Source organism: Strix aluco, chromosome 5 (genome assembly GCF_031877795.1).
Source record: "Strix aluco isolate bStrAlu1 chromosome 5, bStrAlu1.hap1, whole genome shotgun sequence".
NCBI lineage: Eukaryota > Metazoa > Chordata > Aves > Strigiformes > Strigidae > Strix > Strix aluco.
The window spans coordinates 78,682,019-78,702,381 of NC_133935.1; the positions used below are offsets into that span (position 1 = coordinate 78,682,019).

The 20,363-nt window shown below is 36.0% G+C and overlaps 1 protein-coding gene across 1 annotated transcript in view; it reads right to left on the minus strand.

The window, feature by feature from the left end:
• The window catches only part of PCLO (piccolo presynaptic cytomatrix protein), a 382,367-nt gene that overhangs the window by 207,707 nt on the left and 154,297 nt on the right, over positions 1-20,363 (minus strand). Inside the window, exon 4 of the mRNA XM_074827920.1 lies at positions 1,859-3,079. Coding sequence (XP_074684021.1) covers positions 1,859-3,079 — 1,221 coding nt within the window. The remainder of the gene's footprint in view (positions 1-1,858; positions 3,080-20,363) is intronic.

Sequence of the window (20,363 nt, forward strand, 5' to 3'; positions counted from 1 at the left end):
CAGTTTTATTTTTAATTCTGAACAATTTGAGATGCTTCTTATTTTTTATTCTTAGGATTTTTTCAAGAAGCAAAAAAGGGGAAAAAAGGAAGAAGTCTTTTTGTGTAAAAACAGCTATTCTTTTTTTATTCATTCAATTCTGGCTTGTATTACAGACTGTTTTAATTTTAAAAATATTTACAAGTAGATATGTATGGGTTTGTTTTTTTGGTTTTTGGTGGTTTTTTTTCATGAAAATTCTGCTTTACAAACTTTAGCTAAGTGTGCTTCAAAGTCTGATAATGAGAGAAAAAGAAAGGTAATCCCTATCTATTATTAACTCAAGAAGTCTTGATTTCAGTTAGAAGGCAGTGGGAGGAAGTAAAATATAAGTGAAATAAGAGTAAAATATACCTGTGTGCCACATAAGAAATCACTAATTAATCTACAATTAAAATCTGTCACTATCAGAGACAGAAATTCAATATATGTATCTTAGATTTGTCCAGAGTATAATATGCTTTCACCTCCTCATAGAAAATAAAAATGACCAGACAGGATTGAGAGTAGCATGTGATGAAAATTTTCCCTTACAAATGTTTTTCCACTAAAAAAAAAATGGATTTTTTAACAACAGTAACAAAATTCCAAGTCTACTTCTTAGGTTTTCTGATATGAATTTAAAAAAATCCCCAGAAGTGACATTTTTTTAAGCTGACTCTTCTTGGAAAGTCCTGCAATACTGTCTTATGTTTGATACAAGACAATCAAATTGGTATAGGATTTTCTTAGACCTCCTTCTTGTTTCTTCCAGCAGGGATGATGTCTGGTTCTAAGCATCATTCAGAGATTCCCTCGGTCCAATCAGGGGACACCATACCTCTTGACATCATCAAGAGGATGAAGGACAACATTTGATAGGAGATATATTTCAGACAGGAAACTTGGTTTATAAAAATAGTAGTACTTTTCACAGCACAATTTCTGAATCAGAATATTTTTCTGTCCAAATATCTTGATTATCACAAGGAAAAAAAATAAAACAAAAGAAAAATGACCTCTTTTACTGGGATTATTTGAAAACATAATTTCGGCAAAGGTTAAACACTTTTCCTAAACCTACTCCTACTTTCATAACATAATAATTATCAACTAATTTGCGGTGCTGATATAAAAAACCCATCATTTTTCATTTATCAACAAATTGTGTATATTATTCATTTCAGCTGATAAAGTGACTTGTTGGTGTCTTCATATCCAGCAAATGCATTTAAGAAATGCAGACATCTAGTACACAATATCATAAACTCATCCATGCATCTGACTTGAGAGACCACCAAGAACCCTGCCTAAAAGTACTTGTCCATATGAGATAAGCAAATGAAATAGTAAAAAGATGTAAAGGTTGCATACTTTAACATACCATATTTAGGTATCACAAAGTATTCCTCAAATGTTTATGATATTTTGGTATTGCAACACATGGTACACCTTACTGTCACAGATCCCTTTTGGGATTAAGAACTATGAAAACACTCCAGTTTCAACAATTAAACTCCAAAGTCCAGAGAGTCTACAGAAACAGGGAAATAAATCAGAAATATTGGAAAAATGTTTAAATAGGAACTTTGCTTTAGTTTCAAATGCTTAACTGCTTGAGCCTGAAAATCATGCAAAAAATATTGAAAAGTCACAGATAGAGCATAGGACTAACTGGTGAAACTTTCACTCAACAGGAGTCATTGATTTTATAACTTAGAGTTATCCCATACAGAGAATAACAATAAAGAGCAGGAATACATAAAGGAGAGGGTCTGTCAGGATCAGATTCTAAATTGTAGCAAGGAAGAAGGGGGGTGGGAGCAAGAAAGCCACTTACTATTTTTCCTCTCACTGCTTCTACATGGTCAGTTCCTGGCAAAGGTGCTGTTTGATCAGGAATTTCTTCTTCCTGAGCTTTTTCAGCTTTCAAAGCCGTTTGTGAAATCCCAGTTGCCAAACCCTCTTTCTTAATATCCTCTTGCTTCTTAGCTTGCAATCCCTTATAAAGTGCTTCAGTTTCTGCTTTCTCTTCAGCAATATGGTCTTTAGTCTCAGCTGTAATTTGTTCTTTTTTGTCCTCTGGATGTGGTATGGTCTCTTCTGGGAGAACAGTTTTTTTATCTTCTTCCAAAGTGCTTAGGAGTTTCTTTTGGTCTGAACTTATTGCAGGAATTTCATCTGCTGAAAGTGTCTTTGACAATTTCCCTTCCTGAAGGTTTGATTCTTCTTTTTGAGCTTCCTGTTGGATTTTCTCCACTGATGAAGTTTTCATGATTTTCTCATGTTGAAGTTTTGAATCTTCTTTCTGAAGTCCCTGTTGGATTTTATCAACTGAAACTGCCTTTGACAATTTGACCTCCTGAAGTTGTGCATCCTCCTTCTGAACTGCAGGTTGGATTTTGTCAGCTGATAGTGCCTTTGCCATTTTCATCTGTTGGAGTTTTGGGTCTTCTTTCTGAATTCCATGTAGAATTTTGTCAGCTGAGGGTATCTTTGCCAATTTTGCCTCTTCAAGTTTCATGTCTTCTTTCTGAACTCCATGCAAAATTTTATCAGCTGAGGATGTTTTTGCCAGTTTTGCCTCTTGAAATTTTGCATCCTCCTTCTGAACTCCATGTAAAATTTTATCAGATGAGGCTGTCTTTGTCAGTTTTGTTTGCTGCAGCCTTGGGTCTTCCTTCTGAGAAACATGTTGGATTTTATCAGCTGAGGGTGTCTTGACAAGTTTCCCCTGCTTAAGTTTTGCATCTTCTTTTTGAATTCCTTGCTGGAGTTTCTCAGCTGACAATGTTTTTTCAAGTGTCTCCTGTTGAAGTTTTGGAACTTCCTTCTGAATGCCTGGTTCTTCTTTCGGTTTTGCTACTGCTGGAGTAGGCGGTGTGGAAATCTTCTGAGGAGAATGTGAGACAGCAGGCATAGGCTGTTTTTGAGGAGTAGCAGGTGGTTTGGATACTGGTTGTGAAGGGCCTGTTTTCGGAAGTGGCACCTTGCCCATATCCCCAAGTTGTCCTGACATTGCCCTTTGGGTCTGGCAGTTTAAGCACAGCCACTCCTGTACCTGTGATACAACAAACATAGGAAGTTACTTATTTGAAAACTTAACAGTAAAATCATACGATGTTTTCAACTGATACAATTGAATACTTTTAATCTGAACACTATGCATACTGAGAAGTTATTTTCCTTGTTTGCTGCTCTTGCAGGAAGATCCATAACACCTTTCTAACAGAAATGAAGCATGTCGGGTTCCAGAAAGCCAAGATGAACAAATATAAAAATGCACTGTGAAAACTAACAGCAATTACATTCTTCCAAAGTATTGATGACCTTTATGTATAAAGTTTGCTTATATATTTCCAACATCTTTTGTTTTCTAAAGCCTCTCTAATCTATCAATAGGTCACTCTAATTTTGTAAATCTGAGTAAAAGGGGAACAGCTGGGAATCATGGCTCTTTTTGTTTCTCTTCAGAAGTTATCTTCCCCTCTTGAACTTGTGTATATTATCAGTGTATAAATTTAATATGGCTGTAACCCAAAAGGAAGATCTGCTGTCTGCTCTCTTTAACACTAAATCCCTGCTGCACACTGGCTCCTTTCACTCTTCTTCCCAGAAAATCAGAAAAAAAAGGACAAATGCTTATATCTGCGCAAAAGATCTTGTTGCAAGTTGCCTAGCTACTATATGAGAGGAGTAGTCTCACTGTTTCCAGTGGGATTTGGGGTATAGTTTCTTTAAAATAGCAAAAGGAAATTTTAAACACAGGAAAGTACTGAAAGAAAAAGCCCAGAATCTTCTGGATACTAGAACAGATAACGAAGCTTTAATTCACTAGTGGAATTATCTAAACACTGGAGGATAATAAGTCTATGCTGTACATTAAAATCTTTGTATGCTTGTTTTTAACTCCTTTTACTGTGATGATGGAAGGTCTCAGCAATTCAGTTATTGTATTTTTCTGATTTAGAGAACTTAGTGGCCTACTGAATATGAAGCACATGAAAAACAGCAAAATTGTTCTATTAGTAATTATATAGTTAATACTGCAGATTATATTAGGATAGTATGGATGACTGATCAGTTATATACCATTCAGTATTTCAGAATATCCAGTTGTATATAATCAGTTGTCCAGAAGATGTGGCATTTAGTCAGAAGAAGGGGTATCTGGCAGAAGTGTGCAACCCCAGAAACATTCATGAATTTTATATTAACAAGTAATACAGTAATAAACACCAAAAGCAGAGACTAGAACTCCAGCTCTGCTCCTGCCATCAAAGAATGCCCAAATGACTGGGACGTAAGCACCAGACTCCCTGTTCTACTTCTGACTCCATGTAACCTTCCTATTTCAGTGTAAAGAGGGGCCTAACTTCAAAAAATGCACTGTCAGGTTTTCCTACCAAGAATACTTAGCACTTGGTGATGCCAGCATATTGTCATATTTCTCACAGAGTGATAAGGGTTGGTCATGATAGGATCACAAATGGCTTTTCAAGATAGTTAACAAGTGAGGCATCTCTCTACTCATCTCTAATGATGGAGGTTATGTGCTCAGCTCTCACATCCCAGTCAGGATACATCTAAGCATTGGTGCTTAGTAAAGCTTCTGTGCACAGTAGGTATGTCCAGGATACTGTGATTTTTGGCATCTTTAGAAATTAAGACATTTCAAGATTAGCTGGTTTCAAACACTCTCTGGAATTATCTAAAATCTACCAAAACCCCAATTTGTGAAGTCTATCTGCATACTTCAGATCCAAATCCCATTGTTAAATGGCTTTACAATTTTCTTGGGTTTTAACTGTTTTTAAAATAATTGAATCATTAATATGATGCTGTCCCTTTGAAAAAATAGCTGATTAAGCTAATAAGTGAAATACAAATTGCAGATGATATAATTGCATGTGAAGCAAAATTTAGTGAGAAAAGGCTATGTGGGCTAATTTTGTTGAAATGCAGCTAAGAGGCTATTTAATATATAAAATAATTTTCTTTGACGAATTTTGTTTCAGGCACAAGAAATGCAAGAATGCATGCATTATCATCCAGGTCATCTAACAATTGCCTTGTGTATTTATTATTCTACTTTTATAGAAAATGACCAAACTAGTGAGTCCTACTACATGACACAAATAAATATTTATTAAAATTATTTGACAATATTGTCCTAATAAATTAATTTTAATGACTGAATCAGCTGTGTCCAAATACAATGAAGCCCATAACAGTCACTCCAAACTGTATCAGACTATTTAGGTTTAATTTTTATTTGGAACAAAGCATTAAAACATAATCCTTCAGGGAAGATTATTCTCCTCCATAGGACCTAAAGTGCTCCAACAACACGTCAGTTGTCTGGGAAGTACTAATTAAGAAATACAAATAAAAGTAACTTCTCTTTTAAAGAATGTGTAAAATACAGCTTAGTTTTCTTACAACTATTTCTGTTAAAGGGGTTTATCTGGAACTTTTACTACAGTTTCCTCCCTTTTTATGGGCAGCAACATTTTTTTCCTAGAAAATAATATTAGAAGTCGTATGTTGTGAACTGTCTTTTATAAACTTAAAATAGAAGTAATACACCAGGAAATAAATTTGGCCCACAGAAAATCATGATGTTAGCATTATCAGGAGTCTGTAAGTGACTAAATATACTAGATAACATTTAGCATAAATAGACTGCAGAAAAAAGTTCCAATTACATAGTATCCTTGATTCTTTTGTCATAATGTTTGTAAAAACCACTACACAAAGTTGGCTAGATAATTATAAAAAATCAATTTTTTATTAAATTTATTGGAGGGTCCAAAAGATTTTAAACCCACTAAAAAGAAGGCAGGTTTTTCCTTCTCCAATCAGCCTGACAAATACTGATTTTACAATGTAAGCAGAAATAATACCATTATTATTTGTGCTAATATAGCTTCTGCCAGCACAGGGCATGGGAATAAGACAATATTTAAATGTTATTAAGCTTCTCTAATCTATCCTTATCCATCTCTAATTTCATAAAGACATAATTAAGTGGTTTCTACCATGAAATAATCCATGGTTTAAGAGTATGCTGATTTTACATACATGCTATGTAGGTATTCTTAAAGAACATGTTACTTTATACATTAAACGCACATATTCTTCTCACAGTACCATTTGTTTGTGACTTAATTTCCATTTATTTCCTTATAGCATATCCAGCTTCTAGGGTCTCTACATTTGTTTCTTTTCTATACATCTGCATTTGGCTCTTACTACATCTCCTAGCTCTGTTGGTTAGGTAAATCCCATTTAGTACCTCTTCAGCTGCATCCTACTCACTGCTCATACACTTGCTCCTTCTAAGATTCATCAAGTCACTTCCCTTCCCTCCTTTAAATCCTTCACAGACTCAATTCTTTGAGCTGCCTATAATAACCTTAGCAACTTTAGTAATAGTATTAAGTATTTAAAAACCAAAACAGTTATCCAGCCACTGTTGCCTCTCAGTTTTGCTCACTGTCCCTATTCAGTCTCTTTTCCCTGGATGAAAGTTCTTCAACTCAAGGACTGTGCTTTGTGCTGAGCACATAGTAGAACAAGTCTCTTAAAAAGAAAAATAATGACAATTAACACTGGCAAAGGAAGGTGATGATGAGCAAACTGGCAAACTGCCCTAAATCTTGTCAAGAGATGGAAGTCCCAATCTTTCCTCCTTGCCACACTGATGCAAGTGATGGTAGTGAAATGACGTGGAATTGTCCAGATACGCAGTGATTTAATGAACCTTGCTATTGTCCTCTTGGGCTTTTGTTACATATGCATCTATTTACCACTTTATTTTTTAGTGTTGCTAAATAGGCATGGCAAATACTTCTCCCAAGCGATGTGTTTTAAATTTCAATCTAAGTTTTTATAATCATGTGGATATTTGATCACAAAAGAGCCTACAAAAATCTTCTTATATCACCAGCCCTCTAGCTCCTGATTCTCTGTCAGAATGGTTCTCTGTAAAATCAAATCTTGTACCATGAAGTCACATGTCTCAGTTTTAGACTTGTCTTTTCCTCAGGTAACCTCATGCCCTGAATGCAAGCTTTTTCCTAAGGCTATCTTTTCAGTTAGCCTGTCAACCCCAATTTATTAGGACCTGGGAAACGGACATCATCTTCTTTCAGCAGTCTTCACTGGATAAATCTTAGTTTTTATAGAATTCTTCACACCCTTTGGTTCCAGAATTGGCAGTAGACACTATTATGGGCATAACAAGTGATCACAAGTGTGTTTTAATATTCTGAATCCACGGCTCTCTCCCTGTGTTTTTAGCAATCCTTACAATCCCATATTGCTGGACAGAACAAAGTAGCTGTGTCACAGTGTTTTCCTCATTCAGTTCTGTAATAAACAAATGTCATCATCTAACACTCATTGTGAATGCCTATTTTTTTCAGTTGTCATGCATGAGCTCAGGCATTTCAGTTCCTTTGCTTTTGTATTCACATACCACAATGTTAGATAATTTCAAGCTGAAAATAATAGGTCAACTATAACATCTCCCTGTCAGTCAAGGATTTTTTATTGCAGTATGTTGATAAATTCATTAGCCACTCTTGGCAAATGCAATTGGTAGAGTTTTTCTCTAACTGAAAGTAAATCAAAGTACTTACTATATTTGTGAAGGTGAAGGTGAAAACAAACACTTCTTCCCATAAAACATCTCTAAGTTACTTAGGAGGCAAATGCTTTAGTTTCATTTATATACCAACTAACTACTTCCTTTGTCATGGTTAGATCCTATCTTTATCCCTTCCTAATTCTTCCTCCTCACTGCTCTCAGTAAAACAAAATCATAAAACCAACACAGGAATGAAAAAAGCATTAAGAAATAAATCTCTGAAAAATTAAAATCCTTCTGATTTCAGTATCTAAGATAATCACATTGCAAAACAATCTTTATCAAAACCCATATGCTAATTATAAAAAAATGAATATATCTATGAAAAGAAAAGCATGCTTTTTCTTCCTAACTACCTCATAAACAGAACAGGGGAAGAAACAATGCAGGCAGTCACTAAAATATTTTTCTTATTACTCAAATTTACTGAGTTCTTTTTTACTAAGGATAGATTTGGGTATGATTCTTAGAAAACACAATAAACATACATTTAAAAGTAAGACGTCTCTGGTATAAATACTAATATAAACTAGTTGTTCTGAGGCTCTAAGACAGTTTTACCTTGGATATTTATTTTTAATTGATTTGGTTTTTATTTTTACAAACTTGTAGAGCATGTTTCCAAGTTCTTATATGGATAAATCACTTAATGAAATAATAGAAAAAGTAACCAAATAGCCCACCCAAAGAGGAAAGCAATCTGATAAGCATAGCAAACTCCATCTTGAAGATCAGAAAAAACAGGAATGAGGAAAGAATTTCCAAAAATTGCGCAAAGTCAAATTCCGCAAATGAAATTTAAACAAGAAACAAAATATTTCATATCCTCATAGATACAAGATATCCACAGTGCAGTTAAGATTGCTTCAGAGTTAAAGGTGTGGTCCATATATGTGCTTAATCTGAATTTTTTATAATAGAACACAAGCAAATGTCAACAGGAAATGAGCACACAGAACAGAAATCATCATACTGGATGTTGAAATGCATGATCATAGTCTAATAATATTCATTAAAGTATAATTGCATAAGCCAAATGAAGCAGCTATGAGATATACATAATCCACCCAAACTGAGAGACACACAGCTTACCCACATTCAACTTACATACACCTTTATTTAATGTGTAGAAGTGTTTCTGGTACCTACAGCTCTGCTAGTCCAATTTAAATGTTTATAAAGTTTTAGAAAATTATTTGAAAGAAAGTTGAATTGATCCTTCTGATGAAGAAAAGAGCCATATACTAAAAGGCAATATGGGTTTACCGGAGGAAGACTGTGTCACATAAACCTTGTATTTTTTGCTTTGATAATATCATTTATTCTATGGGTAAAAATGAAACTATTACACACTGAGAATACCTGGATTCCAGAACAATAACTGAACCTGTGCCATCATGAAATGATTAAGTCAAGTTAGCAGAGATGAGTTAAGAGATTGCCAGGTAGGGAAGACACATCCTATAGAGGGAAATTACCCTACATTCTTCTCTGATGCTTTAGTTACTTTAAAGCAGATATGTATTCAGGCTTTGGAAGCCTTCACATCTTCCTGCCCTGGAAAGATATATTGTAACATGAGGCCAGAGTTACTCTTCCTCTTGTGAGGTCCCTCTCCTGTTTGTTGCAAAACGGCCCTTTTTGCAAACAGAAAGAGAGATGGAACTCTTGAAATCCTTGGACCAGAGGTTCAGATGTCTAGGATGCAAGGCCTAGGTTGGTGCAGCACAACTGAGAGTCCTTAACTGAGTTTTACTGATAAAAAGGCTGTTAAGATGTGAGAAGGTATTTGAGACAAAGCCAGGTGATGTAACAAAATTTAAGGAAAAAAAAAAAAAACAAAACAAAACCAAAACCAAAGAGCAAAACCACCAAGAAGAAAAATACTGACATGAAGAGGTGTAAAACCAAAAGAAAAATACACAGAAGTAGATGGCAGCAACTCAGCAACAGTGACACTTGGTTGGCTTGTTCCTAGGAGCAGAAGTTGATGCCTCCTAACCTGACTGATGGTTGTCTGGCCAGAAAACACTATCCAAGGGCCTCAATGAGGTGGTGAGTATATTAACAGTTCTTCAGATGTATCTGTCTGCCGTGTGTACTCATCAACAAATAATTGCTCTGTACTCCTGAAGTCTGTACATCTTCCTTGCTGAGTCCCTCTGCATATGGTAGACATTGCCTGAACAGAACGACGCAGAGAGGGAAGGTTACATTCCCGTCTAGAATGGGAATAGTGGCCTCCTGAGCATTTCTTTGGGATGTGTGAACTACAAATTCAAATCCCACACAGACTGAGGACTCAGTTCTCCTACCTTTAGGGGAAATTTTCAATTTGCTAGACTTACATGTAAAAAAGTTACCACCACCATTGCACAGAATGACAGAGAGACATATGTATTCAGAGCATGACCACCAAATCAGACTGTAGATCTGGCAGGAGAAAAACATACAAAAATAAAATACAAAAAAACCCACACTCTATCCAAAGATTGTTAGGCAGGACGTAAAAGCCTAAATAGCTTTCTTGGCAGAGACAGGATCCACAGTTGAGCCTCTATGGTGTCCAGAATTAGGAAAATATGGAAAGGTTTTCATAGATACTGTGTGCCTGTGGAGGTCACAGGCAGTTTTGCAGGATCATTCTCCTGAATCCATACACATAAATTTTGTCTAAAATGTCACTTAGGATCTTAAACATGTTTTTGGATTTCAACCCAAGTGAAGAAAGTATGTGCAAACAAATGCTTAGTCAGACGGCTGATTTTTGGAGAAGTGGTTAGAAGAATAGGGCTAATTTAACCTAGGCAAATGAATCCTTCAAATATGACTTACATAGGAGGAGGGGTATGCTGGCTGCAAACCAAATGGATATAAATTGTCCATGGATAAATTTCGGTTTTAAACTAGAAGGCTTTCCTCACCGTTAGTGGTTTGGAGTGTGATACAATAGGAGTGGTGGTATGGAGAAATGCAGCTGATTTCAATATATGAAGTGATTGCCAACAAAATCATTCAATGATTCATGAAATCCTACCAGTTTTACAAATTGCATTACTGTAATAGTAGTCATGAGCAGAATGTACTATATCATCAGCAGTAAATAGATTCATAGCATTTAGCTTATTTTAACGTCAATTTAAAAAAAAAAAACAAAACCAAAACCAACCAGCAAATATTCCTGCAGAAGTTTGTCAACAGAAGGAGGAATTGATTACTTTTTTAGTTTGAGAATGACTTTTTTTTGTTTGAAGTTGCAATCAACCTGAGATTGTTACCTTTTCAATGCAAAAAGAAGACCAGCTTTTACCTCTGTCAAATAAAAATTTTCAGTATGTGACTGCAGAAGAACAAGTTATCTCGGCAACTCAGATTATTGTCATTAATTGATAAGCTTACTTTTAAGCAATCACAACTATGAAATAAAGTAAGTTCTTTTCAACTGTTTCCATTGTAGAGTTGTGTATGTACCCAGTTACCACTGCTTATGTGAATTGTTGGTGTATACATTAAAAGTCAGAAGAACTGACATGACAAAAATGGATTTTATATATTTATTTCTGTTGCCACTGGGAAGCTAATATATCAAAAATTAGTGAGAGACTCTTGCCTATTTTTCCTGTATGCATCAGTAGAAATATTTGTTATACACTTCCTGACTACTGTTATGCATAGCTTCTGAAGACAATGACTGCTCTCCATAGCTTATGCAGCTCAATTGACCTTATGCACCTCAATTATGCTATATACACAAAGGTCTCAAAAGACTTCGGTCAGTGTGTTGGAAGATACAACTAATATCAAAAGAAGAATAGAATCAAGTTTACTTCTCCTTATATCAACTTTGAAGTGCAACAGAAACCTAGAACAAAAAAATGCCATAAAAAAAGATACTTAACCTTTTCCTGTTCAAAGGCATTGTCACTGACAGTGCTGGCATTTGTTCTGAACTGTGATACCTTAGCATATAGTCTGCTTGATGAGTTGCTATTTCTGCATGCTGCTGTAAGGCACTTTATTTTTTTTTACTTGGTATCTAATGGGCAGCAATAAAAGTAAAATCAATTTTCTTCTATGGCTGCAGTCCACAATCTTCTGTCTTAGATCATAAGAATTCTAATCATTACTGAAGGAAATAAAGCAGTTCTAATAAAAGAAATCTTAAATTTCTGAAGGCTGTTTTAGCTTGCCATCTTTAGAATAAAACGTTTTGGAGTAAACCTGTCATTAAATCCCTTTAAAGTTACCTCTTGACTTTTTTTAACTTCAGTTGCTTTAAACATCTTCTAGCATCTCTTAATGGCAACATATTTCATGCTTTTAGAAGGAGAAAGAAACATTCCAGAATATTAGAAGACATATTCAAATCACATAAATTCAAGTTTATTGGCATTACTGTATACTTATTCAGTGCAGTCTAACTGAACACTTATTCTTTAGGCTGTTAAATCTTATCTGTAGCTTAGCATTTTTCAAAACACTGCGCTAGGCACTACCTAAACAGTCAAGAAAGCAAGATTTCCACTGAACTGTGGATGTGTATTATGTAAACATTTATATTTGAGGTTGGTAACTGTTACCTTCAGTGGAGAAAACCAGGAACATTTAGAAGGCAGTTCTCACCTATCATAGGACATTAGATAAAAAGACTGGCACTTCAATAGTGCCTCTTTTTGTCTACTGACTACAGGGCAAGAGTGCAGCTGATTAGATCAGTTATTCATGTCTACAGCTAACCTAGTGAATATCACCTTGATTTTTGAGCTGAAAGAAACTGCAACAAATAAGAAAAGAATAAAGGTATGGGAGAAGGCACAATGACAATAAGACAGCATTGACCAGTAACTTGGTGCATAGTCACCCCCTCAAAATCTGCTCTGGAGCCTTTTTCTTGGATGCAGGGACTATATACAACCACTATTTGGATCTTCTCCTCAGTTTTGTTTTTCCTTATCCTTAATGTCTTCCATTCAAGTTTGTGTTTACTGACTTAATAGAAGCTTTCAGGGACTCCAAATGTCTGAATAAACACATCTTGGATGATGGACTGATAACAACAGTATGTAAGAGCTCAAAAAGGTTCCAAACAGTCCACCTATATTTCTAAAGTGTTGGTACATTCCAAGAAATTATTCCCTACCTTATCCAGTCAAAGCCTGATGACCTCCACAGGTCCCTTTCAACTGTAACCATTATGTGATTCTGTGAATGTGCTAAAAACTAATACCCTGTCACTAGAAACTCTAACATTTTATTCAATCAGAAGGTTTCAAAATCTAAAATCTTAAATAAAAACATCTATTTTATAGAGTGGTAGAGCAATCAGCAAATTATTCCTAATGCCCTAGGATTTTGCTTTGGCTCCAGAAAAAATAAAAGCACTCATGGAACTGTCAGCTGGTTTGTTGTCACTAATGATCTCTTCTTTTTCTCCTACATCAAATGTTAAAGGAAGAGAGTTGTAAATACTGCAGCAGATTACCAGAAAAGTACAGAGGAACTGGCATTTCTCACATGTGTCAGGAATAATCTACTCCTTAATTTTAATAGGGTTGAGACTGCTGAATATTCCACTCAATTATGAACACATGAAATACAGAATTTGACAACACAAGTATGACCTACTTTCTCAGGTGATGACAGTTCTGAAATGTGTATGCCCTCACCTTACTTCAAGATACATCCCAGCACCTTCAGAAAAAGCTCAAATTTTGTGTCTTTTTAGCAACTGCTCTGTTGTTTGGGAACTTTTATTTTAGTCATTAAATTAGATAGATAATAGGATTTTTATGTGTATAGTGTCTGCGTATACTTTAATTTCCTTTAGTTATTTTGCCGAAGGCCCTTAGAGGCTTAGAATTATGCTGTCAATGCACAAAAAATGTATCACTAGTGTATACAACATCATAGATGCTAAAAAAGCAAAGCTGTCGAAAAATCACTGCGTTTTTATTGTGGAGGGGGAACATTACTATACTTGGTTTTACTCTACATCTAACTGCACTGTCATGTGTTTGTTGTTTTTTTTTCATGCACTGTTATAACAAGATGACTAATAGCCCTCCTCTGTATTGGCAGGTTTAGCTGTAGGGGTGCTGTTGCCCAACACAGAGTGCTTTCACAGTTAACTGCTGTCCTCCAGTCAAAGAAAGAACCCACCCCTATCACCCAAAGTCCGCATACCCTTCTTTCGCTGTGATAAACTCCATAACAGGTAAGAGGATCCATAGGGGAATCAGATTTATCCTTACTCACACCACAATTTCCTCCTCTGGCAGGACACTATGCATGCTCAATAGTGCAAGTTATTACGGTAATCACAGGTATTCATGATATTGCCTTAAAAGATAAATTTTTCAGAAGCCAAGAACCCAATCAACATTAACTAGACTTCTTTTCAATTTTCTTTTTGTTTTTTAAGTCTATAAGATGTTTTTGAACATTGACTTTTACAACAAAATATGCATGAAAATCAGATGTGGAGAGCTTTCTGTCCTCACACATCAATGACAATTCCATCTTTATATTAACCAGTCTTCCAACCCACAAAGTTCATTCCAGCATGTTTTCAGTATTATTTTGGTATCTTGCTTTCCATTCACAAAAGACACTGGAGATTCAGTATTTACTTCTAGGATAAGAAGATAATAATAATTAAAAAACGTATTTCAGCATATATCTAACAATCATAGTCAGATGACAACTGTTGAAATGATATTTGTCTTTCACAGGTTTTTTTTAAGGAGATTCCCAATTAGATGACTAAACCATTTTCAATTTACTTGCATCCATGACTGTATTGGGTTTGTGTGGCTTCTGTAAGAAGCTGCTAGAAGCTTCCCCTACGTCTGATAAAGCCAATGTCAGCCGGCTCCAAGAGGGACCCGCTGCTGGTCAAAGCTGAGACAATCAGTGACAGTGGTAGCACCTCTGGGATAATGTATTTAAGAAGGGGGAAAAAACATTCCTGTGGCCGGTGAGAGGAGTGAGAATATGTGAGAGAAACAACTCAGCAGACACCCAGGTCAGTGAAGCAGGAGGGGCAGGAGGTGCTCCAGGTGCCAGAGGAGAGATTCCCCTGCAGCCCGTGGTGCAGCCCATGGTGAGGCAGCTGTGCCCTGCACTCAGGGAGGGTAATGGAGGAGCAGAGACCCACCTGCAGCCCGGGGGGGACCCCACGCCAGAGCAGGGGGATGTACCCGAAGGAGGCTGTGACCCCGTGGGAAACCTGTGCTGGAGCAGGCCCCTGGCAGGACCTGTGGTCCATGGAGAGAGAAGCCCACGCTGGAGCAGGTTTTCTGGCAGGACTTGTGACCCCGTGGGGGACCCACGCTGGAGCAGTCTGCTCCTGAAGGGCTGCACCCTGTGGGAAGGACCCACACTGGAGCAGTTCGTGATGAGCTGCAGCCCATGGGAAGGATTCACACTGGAGAAATTCATGGAGAACAGTCTGCTATGGGAGGGACACCACACTGAGCAGGGGAAGAATGTGAGGAGTCCTCCCTCTGAGGAGGAAGGAGTGGCAGAAACAATGCTTGAGAAACTGACCTCAACCCCCATTCCTCATCCCCCTGCACTGCTGGTGAGGAGGTAAGAGAAACTGGGAGTGAAGTTGAGCCTGGGAAGAAGGGAGGGGTAGGGGGAAGGTGTTTTAAAGGTTTAGTTTTTATTTCTCATTATCCTACTCTGATTTGATTGGTAATAAATGAAATCAATCTTCCCCAACTTGGGTCTGTTTTGCCTGTGATGGCAATTGCTGAGTGATCACCCTGTCCTTATTTCAACTCACGAGCCTTTGAACCTTTCATTATATTTTCTATTCCCTGTCCCGTTGAGAAGGGGAGTGATAAGAGCATCTTGGATGGGCACCTGGTATCCATCCAGTGTCAACCTACCACAATGACAAAAGAACATGCTGTTGTGCATTGATTAATAGCAGTATATGACCTCTATTTACATTATTCTTAACCTACTTTGATAGTATTATTGTAGTTATTCCATTTAGATCATATAGACCAAATAAATCCAAGGTTGTGTTAGTGTCTGAAGTAATAATTTTATAGTAAAAGACAGTTTTTAATAACTGGTTATTTACAAACTAGTTTACTCAGAACTTTAAAAAAGTTATTTAATCCTTCTTGGCCATATGTAGATGTTGAGTAGCCATAGTATGCTCCTTTGTACCCTTTTTTATTACAGTCTCAAAGAATAACTGTTTTCTATGCCTTTTAGCAGCTGAATCACTATTCCCCACACAACTGGTGAGCAGAGAGCATGAGTATTCCCATCCCATCATTGCTATTACTTGTTCTAAACTGACAAAATGTCTAGTGTCATGGATGACACTAAAACAACAAACAATTCCAGCCCCTGAAGAGCTTGCGGTCTATTCAGTCCTGTGTTCAATGTTGACCTTTTATGAACGAGTCTAGAGAAAATAATTTTTGTTCAAAAACTAGGGATTAGCTATAAAACTACATGAGATGAATTCTGTAGTAAAAAGCAGAACTAATCTTAATGCTTCAGAGTGCATAGTGGTCAGTGGATCTTTATCACATCTCAGAATATATATTTGATGATAAACTACAAATACAACCTTTTTATCTGAACCTTAATGGATCATTTTAATAAACAGCTCAACCACTCTCTGCAAAATCTTTTTTATTTTGGTCATCCCCAATAGAAATACAGAAACAACTGATATATATCATTACTCTGAAAAATCATTTTGCATTCTGTTTGCTCTTGCAAACCAGATAATCCTAAAACTAACATGTGTAGTTCATCTCAACAATATGCTTTGCAAGACCAAAAATTTCTCCTAAAACAGACTTAATGTGTCTGCCTTTTGCTCATATTTGGTCTATTACTGCATGAATAGTCCTTTTTACGAAGAGGGATCTGCATGCTATTTCACATAAGGGCAATGGCTGATCTATACTCCAAGTGAAATGCTATGGAGGAGGATGGAAATACTTGCTTAAAGTGTAGAAGGGTTGGTTGTTTTTTCTTTTACTCCTAGCTCCATCCAGTCTCATCTCACCTAAATTTTAATACTTAACTGAGGAGCTAAAGTTTTGACCCTGGCTACTCAAATTCACTCACCAGGCTATGAGACATTTCCTCCAGATATGATCACCAGCAGTGAGCTGACTATTCCTGATTAGGCAGAGAGCCTGCAGCAAACTATGTTCCAGACAAACCTCATTTCAAGGATGAATCTGAGATATGCTGAGAGCCCACACTAAGGTTCAAAGATAAACTTTTCTTAAAATGCTAGCCTGAAGTAAGGTCCTAAATCTGTAATCTGATACCTAAATAAATGGTCTGGTTTTTGAAAGCTCTAAATACCTAAAGACACTTCCACTGACTCACATTTTTCAGTTAATCTCTCCTGTTTGAATCTTACTTTAATCAGAGCCACAGTGTGCATATCTGTTTCATCACTTATGTTTATTGTACTTGGCTTTATCATTTGAGTTTATTATCATTTAGTAATGATTTATGTATAATGTCTGCTCTCCATGTTATGTGCCTGATACATCAATCTTTTAGGTGCCTGAAAATGAGAGGGAAAGGCAAAGAAATGAGCAGACAAAAAAACCCAGGGAATAATTCATAGTTGAGGAAACAGACTATTCCCAAGGAAGAGAGCACAGGTCCAGCAGAAAGTGAAGGAAAATCACTTACCTGTCTTTGGAAAATTATATTAATCTTTAACTACAGAGACAGTAAAATGGTTGTATATAATGATTTCCTGATATACTGGCAGCTGCCACGGCAGTAAAAAGATAATAAAGCAAACAAAGGAAACAGATATTACATCTGTGCAGAAGGATCACAACTCTGTGTGATATGATACATGCTGAGAAGCACATACACCTTCCAGAAACTTCTTGAGGTCTTCCCAGCGAATATCTCTCCTAAACACCTAAAATGAGGAGGTGAAAACAGTACTGACCTCCCTGCTTTAGGATCATGACAAGGGCAGTGTGAAGAGATGTCAGAGCACAGGAGCTCTCAGAAATAGTCACAGCTGCCATCTCTTACAAAAACACTGGCTGGTTTTGCAACATATGCATCAGAATAACACTTTATCATTAGGTGTGGCCATTTGCACTGATAAGAGGCAAGTTCCCAAGCTTCAAGGCAACACAGTCCAAAGTCCAGGGAAAGGCAATGGGAAAGATGAGGTGCAGGTGCTAAAGGGGAAAACCAAGTTTTTTTAGTTTCTTGGCTTCCGCCTCCTTTGAGATTTATGCCGATTATGTCTCAAGAAGACTGTGGTAGACACATTGTAATTAATGCTAATCTTTTTTGTATGTCCTGCTCATTGATTTTACCTTGTACTTTCCTGCCTACAATTTTGCCCTTGTACAGCTACACAATAGAAAATACTGGAAAGATTGTCTTTAAAGGAATATACCATTTAGTCAGCAAGATAATCCTGTCGAATGTTGTAACTCTAAAAAGGAAAGCATGCTGTGTACTTCCATAATTTGGCAAATATGTACATGAAGAATTAAAATAAGACAGTTTTCTTGGAAAACTTCAGACCAATATTCATTAAAATTTCTTCTCAATATTTTTTACAGAAACATGTTTGCAATCTGTTTAAAAGCATAACACACTGTGATGCTACAGTATGACTTAAAGCAGATGTTTTCTTGTCATTTAATGTGCAAATAAATCCTATATACTCCAGCAATCATACATAATAAGCTTGAGTTCACTTTCAAGAGACACCATGAGAACAATTATGCAAAGAAAATACCAAATAATCTAAACCCATGTAAGTCTGCCCAAAACAAATGTACTGCTAACTCTCAATATAAATATTAAATGTAAGAGGAAAAGACAGGTTTTAACTGGTAGGAAAAAAAAAAGAAAACAAACAAACCACAAAACAAACCAAAGCTAGTGAAATGAGGGGACTTAATTTTTCTGTCTTGTTAGTGTTATAAATCAGTGGTAGCTCCTTGGAAGTAAATATGGGTAAGACCCCAAAATGAGTTGAAGTATGGTAAGAGTACTCAGTTTCCCAATGGACTGGCAATGCCTGCTAATAGACACATGCACTGTGCTGTAACTTCATGCCAAAGTTTTGCAGTCAGGGTAAAAGCTCAAACTATATAATCCACAGAGTCCAAGAATGCATTCATAAAATAGAGCTTCTTAAAATATTAACCTTATTTCTATTTTATGATGAAATATTTGTTTCTGTAAGATTGAATAAGTTTAATTAAAACTCCACAATTATTTCTAAGAAAAAGTACCAAATGTTTCTAATCTGGAATGCTACATTAATTACTTTAAGATTTAATCTTGTAAAATTCAGTTTTTAATGTCTCAAAATACAATGGTACTGCTTTGGTGATTATGAAGTGGGAAGAAAAATCTACACAGATAGCAAAAAATAAAGTGTCCCCAAGATGATCTTACTGCAGTCCTTAGTTGCTCTTTCACTACTTTTTGCTATCTCCAGAAGAATAAAGGATCCTCTCAAAGCAACTATGTTAGCTCAGCTTTAATACTAATTAGACAATTACTTAGCTAGTTAAGATGATTCAGAATTTCTCCTTGATGAGAAGACAGAGGATCTCTCTCCATATCATCAGCCAATTGCTCTAAGATACTAATTTTTTCATGAAAAGGGCAGATCAATAATCTTATACTCATACATGTTTGAGTGACACACAGATGGACATTCACACGCATACACATGTATGCAGAACACTGTAGGAAGCCAAACTCACTCAATAAATTTATAGATTCTTATGACCAGAAGGGGCCAATATCCTCAATAGATTTGATTCTTTAATGCCAAAATCCATCTAGTTTCACCAAGACCTTTCTATTCTCAACCTTTCAGCATTTCTTTTAGAAAGATATGTAAATTTACAGGGGACGAACTTCTCAGTCTTCAAAGTTAATTGTTCCAATAATTACTCTATTTGTAGAAAATTTTTTACATGTAGACTCTTAGATGACACAATACAAAAAAAGCTAGTGAAACTACAAATTTTTAATTATCTCTTTATAAAGAATCATATTAAAACTTTAAAAAGTTAAACTTTAAAGAAAGTATTGCAAGACCAAAATTCATGTGATACAAGCACAGCACTTTCCTACATACGTAGCCAGAGTATAAATGTATGCTATGAACACAGTCCCTTTTGGCAACAAATATCACAGTTATTTTGTCATGAAAAGAGCTTCCATTTTAAACCAGACAAAACTCAAACAATAATGCTAAAAGATAGAATAAATATGGCTGTACTTATTTTGAAATCACACAATTTCCATTTGTATTTTAAATCATACTTATTGGTTTTGTACCTTATGTCAGATTTAACAAACCTTATTCTTCTGGTTAACATCACATTAGCATCATTCCCAAAATGTCAGCAGAAACTGCATGGAAGCTTAATTTTTATCTTGAAAGCATGTCTTCAACCATGTTTTAAAAGGGTGTTTGATGCTGAAATGTCCTTAGTAAAACCTTTACATATATTGCGAATTGTAGAAAACTTTTAGAAATATTTTAAAATAATTTTTATATAATATGTTACTGTGTTCTAAGGTTAACTGCTCTTTTTACTCTATTGACAAGAACCCATCTGTCCTTTCGGAAGTAAGCAATTCTTTTACTTTAGTTCTACACCCAAAATATTAACACATGTCACAAAAG